Source organism: Emydura macquarii, unplaced genomic scaffold, assembly GCF_026122565.2.
Source record: "Emydura macquarii macquarii isolate MOO-44397 ecotype Brisbane River unplaced genomic scaffold, CSIRO-AGI_Emac_v2 contig_1119, whole genome shotgun sequence".
NCBI classification, from domain to species: domain Eukaryota; kingdom Metazoa; phylum Chordata; order Testudines; family Chelidae; genus Emydura; species Emydura macquarii.
This window is the reverse complement of record NW_027131256.1, coordinates 2,956,670-2,977,888: the sequence shown is the minus strand read 5'-3', so window position 1 is coordinate 2,977,888 and position 21,219 is coordinate 2,956,670. Positions and strand designations below refer to the sequence as shown.

Genomic DNA, 21,219 nt, shown 5'->3' with positions numbered 1-21,219 from the left:
CTGTCACCATGCTACTTTGTGTTTATCTTCAATTAAGATAATAGTTTTAATGAAGCATTATGGCAAAACATTCTGGACCACACAGGCTGCATCTACTAGGAAATAAATATTTGGGGGGAGGGGTGTTAAAAAGTGAATGTAGTACAGTAGAAGGTAATAGAATGACCATGCTGAGGCTGCAATGAAGTGGTTTCCCCTTACTCCTCCCCCCAGTGTGACAAAAACCTGGAGCAACCATGTAACAGTAGATAATTCTGGACTCAAATTCAAACTCAGTCCTTAGCTGTAGTTCTACTACATCAGCTCACAATTAGCCCAGTCCTGAATGCCCATTAATTTAAATGAGTCGCTATGCACAAAGGATCATCCCTACGGTGAGCAATTAAGATTTTCTCATATGGACAGCTGTTTACTAAGAAGTGGATCAAGGCCACCAAGAGCAATCTCCAATATCATTTTCCTTTGATGCAGTCCACACAAAGTGTAGAGAAACTGCAGGTAAACTATGCTCATGTTATAATGGAAACCTAGCAACTACATCAGTTTTGAGTGTGAAAAGAGGTTCTCTGCAGGGATTTAACCTAGTTTACCTGTGTAGACATGCAGTATGGGATACTTTTCGAATGGACATAAACTTTTGCTTTATTAGAGCGTTAGTTTGGCCAATGATTTAGTTTTAAAAGGTACCTCATGCACAAACTTCACAAAACCTCCACAAAGCAACTGTGGAATTACAGCAGTAAAATGATTAGCATTCTCTTCAATTGACAACTTTCATTAAAATAAGAAATGTACAGATACCTCCATAATTCATATGGCTCTTACTGGGCATGCAAAATTGAATTTACGAATTTCTAGTTAGTGTTCCTTCTGCTGACAGACCAGCTCACAAATTTTATTGTCCAGAAAAACCTTACAGTAGTATTCTGTATAGTTTGCTCTAACAAAACACTAGCAGTGGATCTCAGACTATGTTACAACGTAGGATTAATTAAATAGAACACCCCTGAGGAGTAGAGAAGCATCATCCCTGTTCAACATAGGGTGAAAAAGACACTGAGGCTAAGTCTACACTGCAATAAAACACCTGTGGCTGGCCTGAGTCAGGTGACTAGCTGGTGGGGCCCAAGCTGCAGGGCTATAAAACTGCAGTGTAGACATCTGGGCTTGGGCTGGAGCCTGGGCTCTATGACTACATGAGTAGTAAGGGTCCTAAAGCCCAGGCTCCAGTCTGTGCTCAGACATCTACACTGCAATTTTATAGCCCCACAGCCTAAGCCAGCTGACAAGCCAGCTACGGATATTTTAATGCAGTGCAGAAACACTCTGAGAGGTACAGTAACTTGTCCAAGGCTGTACAGTGGGTCAACAGAAGGGTAAGGAACAGAACCCAGGACTCCCAAACTTATCCAATAACCACCATATGCTCTAATTCATTAGAAGTACTCTTGGAACCATATAGTCAAGAGTGAATATCTGTTAACTCCATTTATAGTGGAAAGGAGTGCACCCAGAAATGCTTCCAGGTTGACAACCGGTTGATCTCTCACCTTTTAAATGGTACCGCATTCTTCAGGGCAGTTTCCACTTTGGCAGTATTTCCTTTAGCAAGATCAGCCACTGTGATGAAGCCAGCATTATATAGAGCTCTGGCATGCTGCGCGTTCAGCAGAGATACCCGAACCAGGTCACACAGCTCCCTCTGGACACCAAAGGTGAGGCGACTCTGAAACTGGGATAGCAACTGTTCCATGTTGTGCCACCCCAGATGATTACAGAAAACTGTTACCATCCCTGGAACATGTAAGTAACATTCTGTTAGGCCTAATTTTAACTTCAGTTCTAAAAAGTTAGACCCATTTTTGTCTGTAATATCAGTTTGAACATGCAAAAACAATCTAACAAACTAAAAATTATCTCTTTACATGCCAGGCAGTAAAGCCCTATGCAGCACTAGTGTAGAGTCTAGTGTAGAGTCCAGCAATGGGACTGAGATCCCGCAGGATCTGCTGCCATAATAGCGGGAGCGGGTGGGAGTGGGATTTTAAAAAGTCCCACACAGGGCTCTCCCTGGAGATATTATTAACTTCCCAGTGTAATAATATTCTTAACCGTTGCTAAATATATTGACCTATGTTGCAGTCAGAAGATTGCTGGAGAACCAGGAAATGAGCTATTGCCTCTGTATGAAATATTTGATCAGGAAATTGCCAATATAGAAGTTCTACTCTTTAAGATGACCATATTGCTCCCTATCGTCTCTATCATCTTAACATTAAATTGCAATTAAATAGAGACTGACAGATGTAAGACCTTGGAAGCACAGAAACATCAAAAGATTATATGTGCCAGACTTGTTCAACAAGCAGTGCCCCCATATGGAAGATGGGATTGAGGAATCTTGATTGTCTTAATCAAACATTTGTAATATCACTCTTCCACAGCTGACATCTGACGTTGCAGCTAGATCAAAGGCACAGTGTCTAAAAAAAAGTCATTGGTGTACTGCATGTGACTGCCTTACAGATTTCTGATACTGGAATGTTCCTAAAAAAAAGAAGAAGGGGATGGATCTTGTGCTCTAGTGGCATCAGCTTTACATTTGAGGGGACGCAGTACAACAACCATCTGGTAGCAGATCGATATACACTGTATGATTCATTTCCATATCCTCTGAAAGGAGATGGTTTGACCCTTTGAAGGCCCAGAAACAGCAACAAAGGGACAGGATGACAGTCTAAAGGGATTTGTTCTATCAAGATAATACAATAAATATATTGAAACATTAAAGATGAAAAGATTTTTTTCTCCAGGCCCAGAATGAGGTTTGGGGGAAAAAGACAGGCAAGTTGATGGAATGATTTAAGTGAAACTTCTGTTTAATTTTGAATGAGGCCTCATCACCATCCTGTCTTCCTGAAATGTTGTGTAAGAGATATCAGCAGTCAGAGTTTGCTGCTCGCTGACCCTGCTGGCTGAAATTACGGCAACCAATTCCAGGGTACAATGGTGTAAGCACATTCCGCAAGGGGCTCAAAGTGGGGCTTCATGAGGTTTGTGAGGATAATGTTGAGATTCCATATAGAAGAAAGTTCCTTGTTGGGAGAATAAGCATAGAATAGCCCTTTTCAGAAATCTAGATATTGTAGGATGTGAAAATATTGAACAGGATTGGACAGGGGTGAGACATCCTGAAATTGCTGCTAGATGAATTTTGATGGAGAGGAATGAAAACACCGTTTTAGATCCTGGAGGTAGCCCAGGACCTTTGGTATAGGAGCTTCCACTGGGTCAAGACTGCATTGGGTTGCCTGTACTGAGAACTTTTCCATTTAGAGGAATAAATTTTCCTTGTGAAAGACTTCATGCTTTATAGGAGGATTTCTCACACCTGAAAGGAGCAGTCTCTGTCAGTATCAACCAGCCAACAACCAAGCTGTCACCTGCAGTGAATTCAGACCCAGACTAAGTATCTAACCTCGGTTCTGCAATACTAGTGAAATGATAGTGAAATGAAAAGCTGAAGGAAGCTGAAGGAAGTCAGGCTGGGGAAGTCAGGGGCAGATTGCACAGAACATATGGCTTTTATTATTTTATGAGGAGTTACTTTAATCTTTATAACTGATGACAATGGGTGAGATGGAGAAAAACAAACTTGACTCTCTCAGGCCAGACTAAGCATGAAAGGCTAGTAGAGCTAGGAAAAATCGACTCCTTTTTACCTGTAAACGGAGCACAATGGATATGGAAATCATTGGAAGAAAGACACAGAATCCCATTTTTATAGCCACTCAGAATACAACTGCACTCATTCCTCTTAACCATACCTTAATTTCAAGAGACATCATTCATTTTAGCCCCCAAGATACCTACGTTCTTGACAAATCTAGTATCGCCTCACTGATTGCTGAAAATGCTTTACACTGGGAATAGAGAATCATGAAAATGATACTACAAGAAGTTATTAACACTATCAGAATGAACAGCTAACATTTTAAACTTTCCTTTCTGAATAATTTTTGTGTGCTCTTCATTTTTTAATCTTTGTCACACACTGCATCCCACATTTGCATCTTGAAAAGTTGGGAAACATGACTATTCTTTAAAATTCATGGACCCCATTTGTGGAGTTGAGAGGACTGAGGTTGGTCCTGCTTTGAGCAGGGGGTTGGACTAGATGATCTCCTGAGGTCCCTTCCAACCCTAATCTTCTATGATTCTATGACTTTGGTGATGAAAGAAAAGAGTTTTCTTACTCATGTTGTGTCCTCTTATCTTCTGATTTGCCAGTCCTGATTTGTCAGGCAAGTTAACACTCTCCGAACCCTTGTTAAGTGTTTGAGAAGCTATGGTAAAAGTGACATGGAGACTTCTGTCTTTTTTGGCAATTGTAAAATTACATTTTTTAGTCAGTTAATTTTGCAACTGAGAAATCGCTGAACTAAGTATCAGAGGCATCCAAACTTTGTCCACATAAGAGCACCACATTGATAACTTGTCAGAAGGACAGGATTAACCTCTACTTAATTTGGATAAAATGGGACAAATTTTATTCACTTACCAATTAAGATGCAGCTTATGGAGACTACATTTCCCAACATGCAATTCTCCATTTTGATCCTATCATCCTCCACTGAGTGGGTGGTGTAGCCTCTGCAGGATGCTTTTCCATATCAGAGCAAATGGCAACCACAGGTTGCATTACAACAGTGCATGGGCTAAACTTATCATTGCCACATTTTAGCCAGCAATGCCATATATGAAGAAAGCTGATCATATGTTCTCCATTAACAAATTGAAAAGAACAAATATTTAGAACCCAAGACTCCAGAATTTTTCTGTCCCTTTGACTAACCTGCATAGGTAGCCGCAGACTGTTGCAAGGATTGAAGCTGGCCACGACTACAGCTGTATTTCTTAATAATATCCTTTAAGGGAACCTCACTGATTAAATCCAATAGGGCAAGGCTGGTGAAAAACCTATACAAAAAGCATATGCAGAAATTTTTTAAAAATAAAGTAATTGAGTCCAAGCTAGTGGTAAATGCTCCATGCTACTCTGGACCAGAAGTGGCAAACAAAGGAAATAACTTCCCAGATCATTCTTCTTTACATATACCCAAGCTTCTTGTAGCACAGTTCTCTTACCCAACATGGATAAACTCATCAGGGACTGATCCAAATTCCATTAGCTACCAGCTCAGTCAAAAGGACAGCCAGTCCCAGACAACACTTTCATACAGAACAGAACCTGGCAATTTGATCATTCCCTCACACACTTATCCTTTAGAACCTCCTCCCCTTGGGCACTTAGGCCCATTTATTATTACCTTCTGTGAATGGACATTTGTCTTTGCTGTTTCTCTGTTTTAGCTATGATTTTGCCCTTTACAGAGCGAGCCAGGAAGCCTTCTTCAATCCCCACCAGCTCAGCCACTCGCTTCATAGACGCAGGTAGCTTCTCCCACAAGCAGAAAAACTGGTACCAGTCAATGGTGGTCCACTCCTCATACACAGGAGTGACCTAAAGAAAACAAATCAATGTCTCACTCTTTAAAGCAAAAACTATTTCATAAGAATAGGCACAGCACTACATTTGCAACGAAGAGGATAAATACTAATGTAATCCACGACATATGGTTACAGTGTTCTACACAAAATTTAGATGCACTGAGTCATAACCACATATCTTGAAGAACGTAAAAGCTCTTCCAAACTAGTTTTTAATGCTTGGATTAATGAGCTCTGACACATGTTGGTATATTCTCATGATTACACAGTTCAGACCCTTTGTCAGATTGTTCCTAAAACCAAGATATTAAAAATAAAGGTTTTTTGAACAGTAGCTTTATTTTTACTTCACAGAACTGATTAACATATGCTTATCTATTAAGATCAGTGTCAGTGAGACACATTTTTCTAGTACATTCCACCAAGAAACAGGACATCCAGTATCAGCAGCTTTGCTAGACACTGCCATGGTATTTGATCATGTAGAGGAGTATGGATTCTGCAGTCCACTTTTCCTTTCACTTCATGATTACCTTGAGCACAAAAATTTCAGTGCTATTATTTATATGAACAAAAATACCCAAACAATTCAACACCTAAGGAACAAAACAAAACAAAAATTTTCTGGTTAAAATTCAATCAGTCTGATTCAATACCAGAAGAGAGAATGTCTTAATATCTACATCAACATATTGAGATTTTGTTTCAAATAACTAGTTAACAGTTCTTGGGGCATATTTAACAGAATACAAAATGCAAAATGTCTGGGGAGGCAGCTACAAATCGTCTATCTCCCTTTTAATGTTGGCAAGAGTAAGAATTGCTGAAAACAGGATCCCATTCCAGAAAGGCAGGTCTTTTTTTTTACCCATTCCTACCCAACAAATACTTCTTGTTTTTATCAAATTCCAAAAAAGGTCAGCCATAGATTTGCAGAATCAGAGCATTCAAGCCTAAGAGAGTCAAGAATCATTATTATAGTAGATAGAGAAAAACTATAACACATAGGATATATTTGGAGAGCAACACCTGGCAAAAATTATCTCCAGTCTTGCTTTGGAAACAAAAAGTTTATAAATAATGTTTCAGGCAAGGTTAATGGGAAAGACTCTCAAGAACATTTTGTTCAATAGCACTATTTCAAATTAAATACACTGGACAAACTGCTGTGACTGAAAACTCCAGAGAGAAAATACATTATTACATTAACATTTCCTGCCTCAGAAAACAAACAGAATTCATCCTTTCATTTCGTACTTTTCAACAGATGTCAGCGGGGAGCAAGTGTTTTGTTGCATACTATACAAAGCAGCTCTGCTTTGCTTAATAAAAGTAGAAACAAAATATAACTCCTCCTGATGTAGGCAATTTGCCAGCACATACAGGACACTAACACACCCGGCAAAATCATTTGGTTTTGGTCAACTGCTGGGTCAATGACAGAACGAGCAGGGGAATGGAGCCGAGAGTCAGGCAAAAGCATGCATTCCTCTCTCTTCACAGACAATCACATCATCCCTCTTTTGTTTTGCATGGGTCACACAGTTCCTCAGCAGGAATTTCCAAACTGTCACGACTCTGTTTTATAAGCTGGAATATGTAAAAAGATGCACATTTAATGGGGAGAGAGAAGAGAATCAGATTTTGAACAGCATTCCTTTAAGGTCCTCATGCCCATGAATCTTAGGATAGTTATAAGGGCACCTAATCACTCCCATGTTAATCTTTACAGGCTCATGACTCTCTCTCCATGAATTTAACTGGCTTTTAGGGCCTTCTTGAATACACACACACAAATCGTAGTTGTCTTGTTGGGGACACCAGCCCACAACAGATTTAGCAGACTCCTCAGGGCTCCCCTCTCATAGCTGTAGTAGACTCCTCCACTGCAAATGTGCCAAACAGACTCATTAGGGACCAACAACCTTCTTAAAGCTTATGGGGAGGTTGGAATAGGCCTCAAACAAGCGTCCTTAGGCTCATAGTAGGTGATAGGGCCCAGTAAGTCTCCAAATTCTCAATGGGTGTCTGAGGTAGAGCTTGAGGAGCCTAAGCCTCAGGAGGATCTCATAATTCAGAAAACCTTCGTCCAATTCACTTCAAATATTTTAGAAAAATTCTAACTGTCCCAGACACAATGTTCAAATTTTGAGACAGATGAGACTTTTCTCTGGATTTGAGGAAAGTGGAGACCAAATTGGATTTATAATGGACACACTGATTGAATCTCAACTATGGAGCAGCAGCTGCTCCATAATATGTACTACATAAGCAAAATAGCTTCTAAATTTAATAAGGATGGATTGAGTTAAATCAAAGCAATTTAAATCACTGATTTTAATCATGATTTACATCAGCAATCAGAAAACTTTGATTTTAATCATATTTTGCATTTGTACTTTTTAATTATTTTCTTAAAGAAAGGTTGAGTTTCACTGGTTGAGCCATTAAAACACTGATTTAGCAACTAGATATAGACTTTACTCAAAATTCAGTGCTTCTTTTTGCTAACTAGAAGGATACACTAACTCTATACACATTTATTTATGTAATTATACAGCTTTACAGGCATTTATTGAGATTTGTACTTTTTACATTTTTATTATATAACAAAATAACTAATGGTGCATTTATTTACTAGACGATTAATTTTCTACTTGTGATTTATGTCAAATTCTGGATGGATGGAAATTCAAATTCAATGAATGATACACAAAAACAATTATTTTGTTCAATAAAAGCACCTAAAATGTGCTGGATACATAAGAAAAAAGGTTTATCAAGGAATGTATCGAAATATGTTTTGCATTTACAACTGATTTTTAAAACAAAAATAGTATCATCTGTAGTTCAGTAAACAGAACTAATTGTTTTGGTCACCATGTCCAAGATTTTAGAAGTAGGAGACCTCAACATATTATACCTTGTTTTTATTCATAAATTGGAAGAGGAAAAGAAGGTTTCCTTCTTTTTCAACTCACAAATGGTTTCTTAACTTTGAATGAACTAGTTGTTGAACTGAACTAGCTGAATGAACTGAAATGAAGAAAATATTCTCTTTGCACGTGTCAAAAATGGTTTAGAACTTCAAACTCTAGTCATAGCTGCTTGGCCAGCAACCTCCACCAATTCAGTGGTTTGATTTTCTTTAAAATGTCAGCAGCAAAAATGTATTCTTTAGTATTGTTTCTTGTATTTAATTTAAATGATTTTAAAGATTTTAACAACTTTAGACTTTAACATAGATTGCCAATTTTAAATTTAATTGGTGAGAGAGGAGTTCATATGAACACCTTCAGGTCTGGTACTGCACCGGTTGTCTCAATCATACTCCCATGTCTCACCAGTTCGCAGCCTAACCACCTGCACTAAATGCACCAGTCATGACAGCTCCAACCTTGCTGGAGTGGGTGAAACCCACGCTAGGTTCTTATGTCTTTCTGCAGGACTCAGGCCTAAAATCAGATGGGATTAGCGACCCCATTCCTCCTCCACCCAAACCCTACTGCTATGAAAGCCACTAAGGTGTTTGCCTGGGCTCAAGCTGATTCACAACTAATAAGCTAATTCATTAATCTAATAAATAGGAGTCTTGTACACATCTGAACATGGAAAGTGTTAACCCCGAACAAAAAAGGCTCCAAGGAGCTATTCATCAGAGAAACATACAGGTTAACAATGTTAATTGTTGGCCTCAATGAAAAGCACCTTAAAGACAGTGGTGAGGAGAGAATAGGCAACTACATTATTATGTGTTACAGCTGTGTTTTTAACATGAGCTTGTCATTACAAACACATGGTTTCATAGAAAGCAAATTAATCAATGTATTTGGCTCAGTAACAACAGCTGAACAAAGGTAACTGATTACATTATAATCTCCCATGGTTGGAAATCATCCATCAGCAACTGCAGAATTTATTGGTTTGCTAAACTTGATTACACCGACCACAAATTAGTCTCTGCAAATTTCCATCTCACAATAAAAAGCGTAGGTATAGCAACATTTGGGTTATCAAACACTAAATTATCTAATCTAAAATTCAATAGCATTTGAAAATACTACGCAGTTGACATCTCAAACAGGTTTGAGGCCCAATCAGAGTATACTGATGCTAAATCCTCCTGGATGGACTTTAGATCCTAGATAATTAATGCTGCTGTGACTGCCATGGGTCCCCCAAAAAAAGCCAACAAACCCTGGATCTTCGTTAATATCTTACCCATCACTAAAGAGCATTGCATAGCATTAAGAGATGATATAGTCATGTATTGTAAACTAAATAGCATTCATAATAAAGCAAAAAATGCTGAGTGCAACGCTTTTATGGAAGCCAAAGCCACTGCACTTGACAAAACTTCTAACAGGAGGCTACATCTCCTTGTATAAACACTTGTGTGACCTCACTGATGAGAAAGGTCATTCACCCAGAGCAGTCTACTCCAGTTCAGGTCAGCTAATCAAGGCAGAAATAGAGTGTATGGCATGCTGGAGTGAACGTGTCAGCCACCTGCTAAATGCACCCCCAATTTCTTTAGACCCTGATATTAAGGCCACTGCTAAGATGACCTATTCCACACAAAATGATCCTCGCAAATTCACGATCAACAAATCCAAAGCACTCTAAAAAAGCTTAAGGAAACTAAGACAGCAGGAATCTCTGGAATTCCTGCAGAACCAAAAAGCATAGGATCGACTATTCATTTGTGGCTGTAGATGCTGTTCAATATCATCTGGAGAACAGTCCAGTCTCACTAGCAAAAAGGCATTATTTTACAGCTTTGAATATGTAAAGGCAGCAAACAAGACTGTTGCAACTATCAAGCATTACTTGTCTCACAGGAATCTTAGGTCATATAGTCCAACCCCCTGCTCAAAGCAGGACCAACCCCAACTAAATCATCACAGCCAGGGCTCTCAAGCCGGGCGTTAAAAACCTCTAAGGATGGAGATTCCACCACCTCCTTAAGGAACCCATTCCAGTGCTTCACCACCCTCCTAGTGAAAAAGTTTTTCCTAATATCCAACTTAGCTGCAGCAGCACAAGAGCCAGCAAACAGAGCTGAAAACAGGGGAGTTTGAGAAGGAAATGTGTGGTGTTCTGGTATTATTGGGTACTCATTGAGGGTTGTTTTGGTGGAGGTTTTTTTGTTTTTGTCTCTCTCACTGTCAGGAAGTAGGAAAAAGGCTATGACAGATACAGAGGCTGTAGTGGTAGTCACTCAAGCAGTGGAAGAGACAATGAAGATGAATGGATGTGGAAGCTGCAGGATGTACATGATCCTGGAGGGGGTACCTCAAAAGAGCTTCATTTGTATGAAGTGCCGCCTCATAGAACTGATGGAAGAGAAACTTCAAGGGTTGGAGATGCAGGTGGAAACTCTGGCTGAGTTTAGAACGGGATTCGAGCAGATAATGGAGCAAAGGAATGAGGAAGCTGAAGGGAAAGACAGACCTGTAGATGGAAGCAGGACCAACGAACTCTGAGGGGAGAATGCTGGGTGAGGAAAGAGGCCAGTGAAAGCATGTGACTGCAAGAACCCTGCAGAGGAAAAGACGAGCTAGTGAAGGAGAAATAGAGCTCAGAAACAGATATGTGGAGTTGGAAAATGAAGAAGGGGCACAGCAAGTGGCTACTGAAGGTGGGAGGGCAAGGAAGAAGAGAAAAGCAGCTAGTCCTATACGAAGAGTGGATGAGCCAATGGACATACCACCAAATAAGAGTCCCAGGAGGATACAGGTTATCCTTATCAGGTTGTAAAGGATTGCAAAGGAGAATAGTAGATGCGATGACTTGCAGCCAGAAAGAACAGCGAACAGGCCTAAGAACTGCACCATCACCAGGAAAAGGCAGGTCTACATGATTGGGGACTCCCTCCTGAGAAGACTAGAGAGGCCTGTAACCAGAGCTGATCCGGAGAACAGAAGGATGTGCTGTCTCCTGGGTGCTAAGATACGGGATGTGGACCTGAGGCTGAAGAGGATCCTAACAGGAGAGGGAAAGAATGATTGTCCTTCATGTGGGTACAAATGATATAGCTAGATTCTCACTGGAACTTATCAAAGGAGATTATGCCAGGCTGGGGAACTCTTAAGGAAATCGAGGGTCAAGTGATCTTCAGTGGGTTTCTGTCCGTCCCTAGAGGAGGACAACAAAGGCGTGACAAGATTCTGATGATCAACAGATGGGTCAGGCAGTGGTGCTATAAAGGGGGCTTTGGGATGTATGGTCACTGGGAGGCATTCATGGACAGAGGACTGTTCTCTTGGGATGGACTTCACCTGAGTAGGGAGGGAAATGTACTTCTAGGATGGAGGCTGGCACAACTGATTAAGAGAGCTTTAAACTAGGGAGTTGGGGAAGATGGTTGGGAGATGCCCAGGTAATCTCCACGCCTGATTTTAACATTGAGAGGGAGGAAAATGAAATAAGAAAGGACACAGCAGTGGGGAGCAGAACAGACATTAAGAGGAAGGGTAGTGTAGATACCAGTCTAACAGCAATATTGGCAGTAGAATGACTGTGCCAAATCAGGTAAGGAACGTGAGTGAAGCCAAACAACAAAAATTAAGATGTTTGTATACCAACGTGAGGAGTTTGCGTAACAAAATGGAGGAACTAGAGCTACTGATAGAGGAAGTGAAACCAGATATTATAGGAATAACAGAAACATGGTGGAATAGTATTTGCGGCTGGTGTGTAAGTATTGAAGGGTATGTGCTATTTAGGAAAGACAGATATAACCGCAAAGGTGGTAGAGTAACATTGTATATCAATGATGAGGTAGACTGTAAAGAATTCAGAAGAGATGGAACTGATAAGACAGAGTCTGTCTGGGTAAAAATCACATTGGGGAAGAAAACTACTAGAGTTTCCCCTGGGATAGTCCTTGGGGTGTGCTACAGACCACCAGGATCTGATTTGGACATGGATACAGACCTCTTTAAGGCTTTTAATGAAGTAAATACTACTGGGAACTATGTGATTATGGGGGACTTTAACTTCTCAGATATAGACTGGAGGACAAGTGCTAGTAGTAATAAGAGAGCCCAGATTTTCCTGGATGTAATAGCTGACAGATTCCTTCACCAAATAGTTGCTGAACCAACAAGAGGGGATGCCATTTTAGATTTGGTTTTGGTGAGTAATGAGAACCTCATAGAAGAACTGGTTATAGGGGACAACCTTGGTTCAAGCGACCATGAGCTAATTCAGTTCAAACTAAATGGAAGGATAAACAAAAATAGATCTGTGACTAAGGTCTTTGATTTCAAAAGGGCTAACTTTAAAAAATTAAGGGAATTAGTTGGGGAAGTGGACTGGACTGAAGAACTCATGGATCTAAAGATGGAAGAGGCTTGGAATTACTTCAAGTCAAAGTTGCAAGAACTATCTGAAACCTGTATCCCAAGGAAGGGGAAAAAATTCATAGGCAAGAGTTCTAGACCAAGCTGGATGAGTAAGCATCTCAGACAGGTGATTAAGAGAAAGCAGAAAGCTTACAAGGAGTGGAAGATGGGAGGGATCAGCAAGGAAAGCTACCTCTTGAAGGTCAGAACATGTAGAGATAAAGTGAGAAAGGCCAAAAGCTAAGTACAGTTGGACCTTGCAAAGAGAATTAAAACCAATAGTAAGAGGTTCTATAGCCATATAAATAGGAAGAAAACCAAGAAAGAAGAAGTGGGACCGTTAAGCACTGAGGATGGGGTGGAAGTCAAGAATAATCTATGCATGGCCGAATATCTAAATAAATACTTTGCCTCCATTTTTAATGAGGCTAATGATAGTGGTGGGGTGGCTAATGGGAATGAGGATATGGAGGTAGAAATTACCACATCCGAGGTAGAAGCAAAACTTGAACAGCTTAATGGGAATAAATCGTGTGGGCCGGATAATCTCCATCCAATAATATTAAAGGAACTAACGCACAAAATTGCAAGCCCATTAGCAAGGATTTTTAATAAATCTTTAAACTCAGGGCTGTACTGTTTGCCTGGAGAATTGCTAACTTAGTTCCTACTTTTAAGAAAGGGGAAAAAAGTTATTCGGGTGACTACAGGCCTGTTAGTTTGACCTCAGTAGCATGCAAGCATCTTGGAAAATATTTTGAAAGAGAAAGTAGTTAAGGACATTAAGGTTAAGGGTAATTGGGATAAAATACAACATGGCTTTACAAAAGGTAGATCGTGCCAACTTCATCTCCTTTTTTGAGAAGATAAGAGATTTTTCAGACAAAGGGAATGCAGTGGATTTAATTTACCTAGATTTCAGTAAGGCATTTGATACAGTTCCACTTGGGGAATTATTAGTTAATTTGGAATAGATGGGGATTAATATGCAAATTGAAAGGTGGATAAAGGGCTTGTTAAAGGGGAGACTACAACAGGTCATACTGAAAGGTGAACTGTCAGGCTGGAGGGAGGTTACTAGTGGAGTTCCTCAGGGATCAGTCTTGGGACCAATCTTATTTAACCTTCTTAGTTATTACAGAGAATTCTTTCTTGGCTGTCCAGCAGGTGAGTCTTGCCCACATGCTCAGGGTTTAACTGATTGCATATTTGGGGTCAGGAAGGAATTTTCCCCCAGGGCAGATTGGCAAAGGCTCTGGGAGTTTTTCGCCTTCCTCTGTAGCATGGAGCACTGCTCACTTGCTGGTGGATTCTCTTTACCTTAAAGTCTTTAAACCATGATTTGAGGACTAACAACTTAGTCATAGGTTAGAAATTTATTACAGGAGTGGGTGGGTGAGGTTCTGTGGCCTGCATTGTGCAGGAGGCCAGACGAGATGATCATATTGGTCCCTTCTGACCTTAGAGTCTATGAGTCTAGACCTCCTCCATTGCAACTTGAAATCATTGCTTCTTGTTCTGTCATCTGCCACCACCAAAAACAGCCTAGCTCCATCCTCCCTGAAATCTCTTTTCAGGTAGTTGAAGGCCACTATCAAATCCCTCATAGCTCTTCTCTTCTGCAGATTCAACTAGCCTAGTTCCTTCAGACTCTCCTCATAAGCCATGTGCTCAAGCCCTCTAATAATTTTCGTTGCCCTCTGCTGGACTCTCTCCAATTTGTCCACATCCTTCCAATAGTAGGGGCCCAAAACCGGACACAATACTCCAAATGTGGCCTCACCAGTGCCAAATAGAGGGGCATGAAGAGATGTTTTCTAATTAAACAGGCCTTACTCTCTCAAAATTGTTCCCAGTGCTCTCTAAGGTGCTCTCTAAGGCATGGTCATCTGCTCCGAATGGCTACCAATTTTCCTGCAAGAATCACCTCCAACTTTGACCCAATAAAGCAGGATGGAAAAGATCCCTGGAAGACATGACACATGACAGCTGGACAGAGTCAACAAACATCTGTCCTTCAAAGACATCCTACCCTGTAACATGCCAGATTTGGCTCAGGACAGAACATCATGGAGGCACATTACATGTTCAGTGACCACTACACTGTCCAACTAAAAGCATGAGAACTTAATTTAATTTAAATTTAAAAAATCTGATTTTTTTTTCAAGTCATTGATTTTTATCCACTCTGAATAGAATGCTTTTCAAAACATTTCCCCATGAGGAATCACCTGAACAAAATAAATAAAGCAAGAGAGCCTTGAATCCAAGATGCTGTGTGCTATACATTCTCTCCTCTTTTTCACCCGTGCAACTAAAGCTACTATAGCAATCCGAACAACGAACCTACCAAATAGAGAATATGCAGGTCATTCTCCAGGACAAAACCCTTCATAGCTCTTTGGAGGTCAGCAAAGATTCCAAGGGCCTCAGTTGGTGACAGAGAAGAGGAAAGAGTAGCAGATCCAAGATGTGTTGGACGATAGACCTTTGCTGCAAGAGAAACAGGCATTTAATTTTACAGGTAAGCTAATATTTCATTTTCAATTTGGAAAGTGTTTTATAAATATTAATCAAATCTCTTAGGAAAAAGGAGTATTTCTCCATTTTACAGATGGGAAAACTAAGGCAGGAAGTCTAATAGTCTTACCCAAATGTCTCAGAGCCGGGAACAGAACTCAGGCTCTCAATTCCGTGCTCCGACTAAATAAGAGACCACAATTATAAGTCAAATGAAAAAACCCCATTGAAATCCCATCTTCATCCCTGTGGCCTAAAGCTGGAGTTAGATATTTTTCTCTTTTTAAAAAAACCTCAATATTCTCGTGTCGTCTTTGTTATTTTTATGTCAAGAAACACTGAACTGACCAACAACTGGGATTCTCCAAAATATTGGAACTGTAGAAGTCGCACTCTTCTGCTTGAAGGTCTCTGAACCTTAGTAAATAGTGTGAACAGTAAGAAGAGCATGCACACTTTTCAAACTGCAATTATGAAAAGGACTACCTTTCCCACCAACCCCTTATGAGGTTCTCTCCACTCCCTCTGGCTAATAACGACAGCTGAAGATGCAGGGAAAGAGGGAGGGTAAGTGTGGATCTACAGAGGCAACATATTCAGTGAACTTCAATTACAAATAAGTTAATTTCTTGCCTCCCAAACTGAACATTAAACAAAGTCTCTGAGTCTCACGGGGTGAGAGCTTAACATATCAAAAATCCTATACGCAAATGCTCTACACATGCTGGGGATCTAGGCTGGGAATTATCATGATACACAAGGCACATCTTTTAAAAGCAGAACGCTTTGCTGGAACCCCCATGCTGGAATCTAGGCCTGGTCTACACAGGCAACAGAGGTCAACGTAATGCCGCTTACGTCGAACTCCTAAAGTATGCGTCTACACTGGCACATTAGTTCCGTCGATTCAAAGCTCGGTAAAAGTCGACCTAATAAAACCACCTCCACAAGTGGTGTAGCATGTAATTCAAATTTCATGGGACAAATTTGCGTCAGTGTAGGCAGAGCATAACGTAAGTTGACATTACTGGCCTCCGGGAGCTATCCCATAATGCCCTGTTGTGACCACTCTGGACATTCGCACTCTGCTGTTACGTGGCCACGTAAACAGGAAATAGCTCCTCCCCTCAATCCACGGGAAATTTTGAATTTTAATTTCCTGTGTAGCCAGCATGGAGAGAGCTTTGTAAATCAACTCATCATGGCTACTGCAAGACCCCAATGCACTCCAGCATGGAGTCGACCAGTGGTCTTGGATCTCATTGGTCTGTGAGGCGAAGAGTCAGTTCTGGCTCAGCTCAGAGCCAGCAAAAGAAATGTAGATATATACGGGAAGATATCCCAGGGCATGCTGGAAAAGAGGCACAACAGGGATGCGCAGCAGTGCCACGTGAAGATCAAAGAGCTACATCAGGCATATCAGAAAGCTAGGGAAGCTAACAGCCATTCTGGCTCCTCACCCAAAACATGCTGCTTCCATGGGGAGTTGCATTCAATTCTCGGTGGTGACCCCACCACAGTGCCGCCACGCAGCATCAATACTTCCACTGAATCCCAGTGCAGGGAGAATGATGAGGACTCTGTGGATGAGTAGGAGGAGGAGAAAGAGGAGAAGAGCAGGGTGCATGAGAGTGCGGTGTCCATTCTCCCAGAGAGCCAGGACCTATTCCTGACCCTAGAGCAGTCCAGAAACACACAGAACAGCAGTAACAATCATGATCCCGGGGAAGGTAGTTCTGGTGAGTTTTGTTTTTTTTCTTTTTAGAGGTTATGTCCCTGATCCAACTTCTAAAATGGCCTTTTTATTTGGAGGGGAGGATATTTCTGGGTGTTAGCAAACTTCAGTGGAGGTTTACTCCTGTAACAGTTTATTTATGTGCAGAGGTATGCTCCAAGAATCATCTGTTGATATCTCCAGGAAACTCTCATGCAGGTAATCTGTTACTCTTTGCACAAGGTTTCTTGGGAGGGCAGCCTTGTTTCTTCTGCCATGGTAGGATACTTTTCCGCGCCACGCCGCAATGAAATGAGCTGGAATCATGGTGGAACACAGCATAGCAACATAAGGGACAGGCTTGTACCCCGATGCTTGCGGCAACTCTCCCCTTTCCTCCTGTGTTACCCGCAGGAGACTGATATCGCTCATGGTCACCTAGGGAAGACAGCGTAAGTTTAAAGTACCCGAGCTATACAGTCGATCCCCTTTAATCCTCTGGTCCCCTTTCTATGGGCATAGTGTGTCAGTTCAATACTTGTCCCATGATTTCTGATGCTACAATTCACCCATGGCGGTGTCCTCTGATCATCTCTGCCCACCTCCTCCCAAACCGTTCCTCTGCATGAAACCGGGGAGCCCGGTGATCCCGCTCAGAGATTAATTTTGGACTGTGGTTTTTAAAGCTAATGAAGCCTCTCTATAACAGATGAAAGGGCCCCTGGCTTACCATCTTCGTAATGGCAATCCGACCCGACCCTTCTGAGATGTACAGAATGGAATGCGGGTCTGGCTTAGTCTTGTGCACATGAAGGGGAGTACTTTTACATTGTAGCAGTTGCTTCAGTTCTTTGGGTCTGCTAACAATGGCAACATTGTGCAGCTTTTGTTGTCTTTCTGTAGACATCTCGGCTTTGGCCTCCCCACCAGAACTGCTGCTGAAAGTCTTTCCCAGATGAGAAAAAGGAAAAAAGAAATCATGGGACAACATGTTCAGCGAGTTCATGAATGCCTCCGTGACCGCTGAGACAGATCTGAGAGCATGGAGGATGTTCTTGTCCCAGAAACTGGACAAGGAGCATAGAAGATCTGCGGAGCGCAGTACGCAGCAGGAGATGTTGCGTATAATGAGGGATCAGTCAGACATGCTCAGGAGTCTTGTGGAGCTCCAAGAAGAGCGGCGGCAGGACAGTGTCCTTCTAGAACGCTCCTCCGCCTAATGTTTTATTGCCCTCCCCCACCCCCAAGCGGTCTAGGAGGAGACTGGGCAGGCTGCAGTAGTGCACTCCACCCCAGTCGAGGCAAGCAGAAGGACGCGTCGGTTCTGTTAAGAAGTTCAAGCAACCACACTTGCTTGCCTGTCACTTGAAACTGTGATTTTATCCTCATACCCCCCCAGCAATGTTCATAACTAAAACTTTTTGAGCATTAAAAAACATGTCTCTTTATTAATTCATAGCTTGGGTGGGGATAGAAGTGGAGGGTGCTGATATTGATGGTAGGGGGGATGGGAAAGAAAGGCACAAAACATACAGACATTACTGCGGGTCATTGCAGATCTGGTTTTTCAATGCTTCCTGAAGGTGAAGGGCTCCACAGTTGGCTCTAAGCGTATTGCTGGCATCTGGCTGCTCAAAACTTGCAGCAAGCCTTTCAGCCTCCACAGCCCAACCCTGGGGGAACTTTTATCCCTTCACTTCACACACATTATGAAGAACGCAGCATGCACGTATAACTGATGAGATGTTCTTTTCACTGATGTCTAGCCTAGTAAGGAGACATCTCCATCTGGCCTTTAAACAGCCCAATGCACATTCCACCACCATTCTGTAAACGCTGAGCCTGTAATTAAAACGCTCCTTCTTGCTGTCAAGGTGCCCAGTGTAGGACTTCATTAGCCAAGACAGCAAGGGGTAGGCAGGATCCCCCAGGATCACTATTGGCATTTCCACATCCCCAATGTTTATTTTTTGATCTGGGAAGAAAGTGCCTGTCTGCATCTTCTTGAACAGACCCGAGTTCCTAAACATGCACGCATCATGCACCTTTCCAGACCATCCCACACTGAAGTCAGTGAAACAACCTCTGTGATCCACAAGGGCCTGTAACACCATGGAAAAGTATCCCTTGAAGTTTATGTATTCTGTGGCAAGGTAGTCAGGTGCTAGGACAGTGATATGCGTGTCATCAATAGCCCCCCACAGTTTGGGAACCCCATCGCAGCAAACTCGTCCAGTATGTCCTGCACATTTCCCAAAGTCACTACCCTTCAGAGCAGAAGCCTATTGATGGCCCTGCACACTTGCATCACAGCAGCTCCCAATGTAGATTTAGCAACTCTGAATTGATTCCCAACTGACCAGTAGCAGTCGAAGGTTGCCAGCTTCCACAGAGTGATGGCAACTCGCTTCTCCACCATCAGAGCTGGTCTCAAGCGAGTATTCACACGCTTCAGGGCTGGGGACAACTCAGCGCAAAGCTCAAAGTAAGTGGCCTTTCACATACAAAAGTTCTGCAGCCACTGGTCGTCATCCCACAGCTTCATAACAATTCGATCCCACTAGACTGTGCTTGTTTCCCAGGACCAGAACCAGTGCTCCACCGACTGCAGATGATGCGTGAAAGCCTGCAGCAATCAGGAATTGTTCCGCTCTATGGCTTGTAGCAGGGCAGCCTCGGTGACATCGCTGTTTTCTGTGCTTCAGCTCCTCTCTTGCCTTTTAAAATACTCCAGGATAAGCTATGAGGTATTTGTGATGCTCACAATGATAGTGCAGAGCTGAGCGGGCTCCATGTCTCTGCAGCAATATGTGGCATACACAAATGGCGCGAAAACCTGTTTCCTGTTTGTTTGGGGCAGGAAGGGAGAGGGAAGAAGCATTGCATCAAGGGACGATGAGAATCTTCCCAACAGCCTCCGGCGCTAGCTGCACTGTGGGATAGCTACCCACAGTACACTGCTTTGAATGTTGACCCAAGCATGGGGAGTGGGGACATACAAGCCCGGTGCAAGGAACATGGTGTGATCACGCTCCTGCGACTTCTAAAATTCGGCGGGTGAAAGTCAATTTAAAGTAAATTGACTTCACTCTGCAGTGTAGACATACCAAACACCAACAAGAAAGAGATTTCCTATATTTAATTGAACAAAACATTAAACAACTATCCTAAATAATGACCCAAAGTAAATGTCTAGTGAAGCAGAACAAGAGGAAATGTCCCAGGACCAATTCTGCTGACAAAAGAGGAACTAAAGAAGATCAAAGAGCCCAAAACATCAGGTCCATGGTCAGTGTGCACATACCCCATACAGGCCACATTGCTTAGTAGTTCCAGGACTTGTAAACTAGAACACAAGAGTCTTAGTGGGGATCTGCAGAGGTCACATCATGAAGAACTGTTTTTTCTTAAACACATACCAAAAATAAATTAATGAAAAAGTTAAATTCATGGCATCCTAACCAAATGTCAATATCTGCTAAAGCTTTATTGGCCAAATTCCAGAAGGCTAATTATAAATTTACACTTAGCTCTTGAAGTTCTGCCCAGCCACATAAGATTTGTTGATTCAAAAATCTCAAGACTACAGTCACTCAAAGAGAAGAAAATGTGGACACACAACACACAGAAGCAGGCATCTTTACCTTTAACTCCATTGCCAGAGTCTAAAATCTGGATAAACTCATTCTCCAGCAGCCATCCCATGCAAGCCTCAACAGCTCCATTCTGAGTTTTGTTTTGGTCTCTCTCACTTCCCTGCTCACTGTCTTTCAGACTGGCAGCAAGAAGGGTGCAGGAAGCGTAGGTCCACACATCATCTGGAGTGCTGGCCACTCCACCCACTATGATCTGTTAAAGGAGATTTCATGATCATCATTGTTACATAAGAGTAACACAGAATTTTAGACATGAAAAATTAATGGATTGATCTATAATGAATCCAAAGTAAAAATTCAGTGTGACAGGAACATGTGGTAAAGCAGTTGCAAACTCCTACCACCACTGAGGAGGAGAATTGTAAATACAGTTTCTCTTTATCTTGCAAAAAGGATAAGAAACTTTTGACTCTCCCTACTGTATCAGATTGCTCCCTGCAGGAGAAAATGAATTAGTAACCGATTTAAA

At 41.7% G+C, this 21,219-nt stretch overlaps 1 protein-coding gene across 1 annotated transcript in view; it reads right to left on the bottom strand.

Annotated features, from left to right (window-relative positions):
• POLQ (DNA polymerase theta) overlaps positions 1 to 21,219 on the bottom strand; it is a 108,834-nt gene that overhangs the window by 43,540 nt on the left and 44,075 nt on the right. Inside the window, exons 11-15 of the mRNA XM_067545990.1 lie at positions 20,739 to 20,943; positions 15,211 to 15,353; positions 5,331 to 5,524; positions 4,856 to 4,980; positions 1,551 to 1,794 (exon numbers count right to left, since the gene is read on the bottom strand). Of these exons, the coding sequence (XP_067402091.1) occupies positions 1,551 to 1,794; positions 4,856 to 4,980; positions 5,331 to 5,524; positions 15,211 to 15,353; positions 20,739 to 20,943 (911 nt within the window). The remainder of the gene's footprint in view (positions 1 to 1,550; positions 1,795 to 4,855; positions 4,981 to 5,330; positions 5,525 to 15,210; positions 15,354 to 20,738; positions 20,944 to 21,219) is intronic.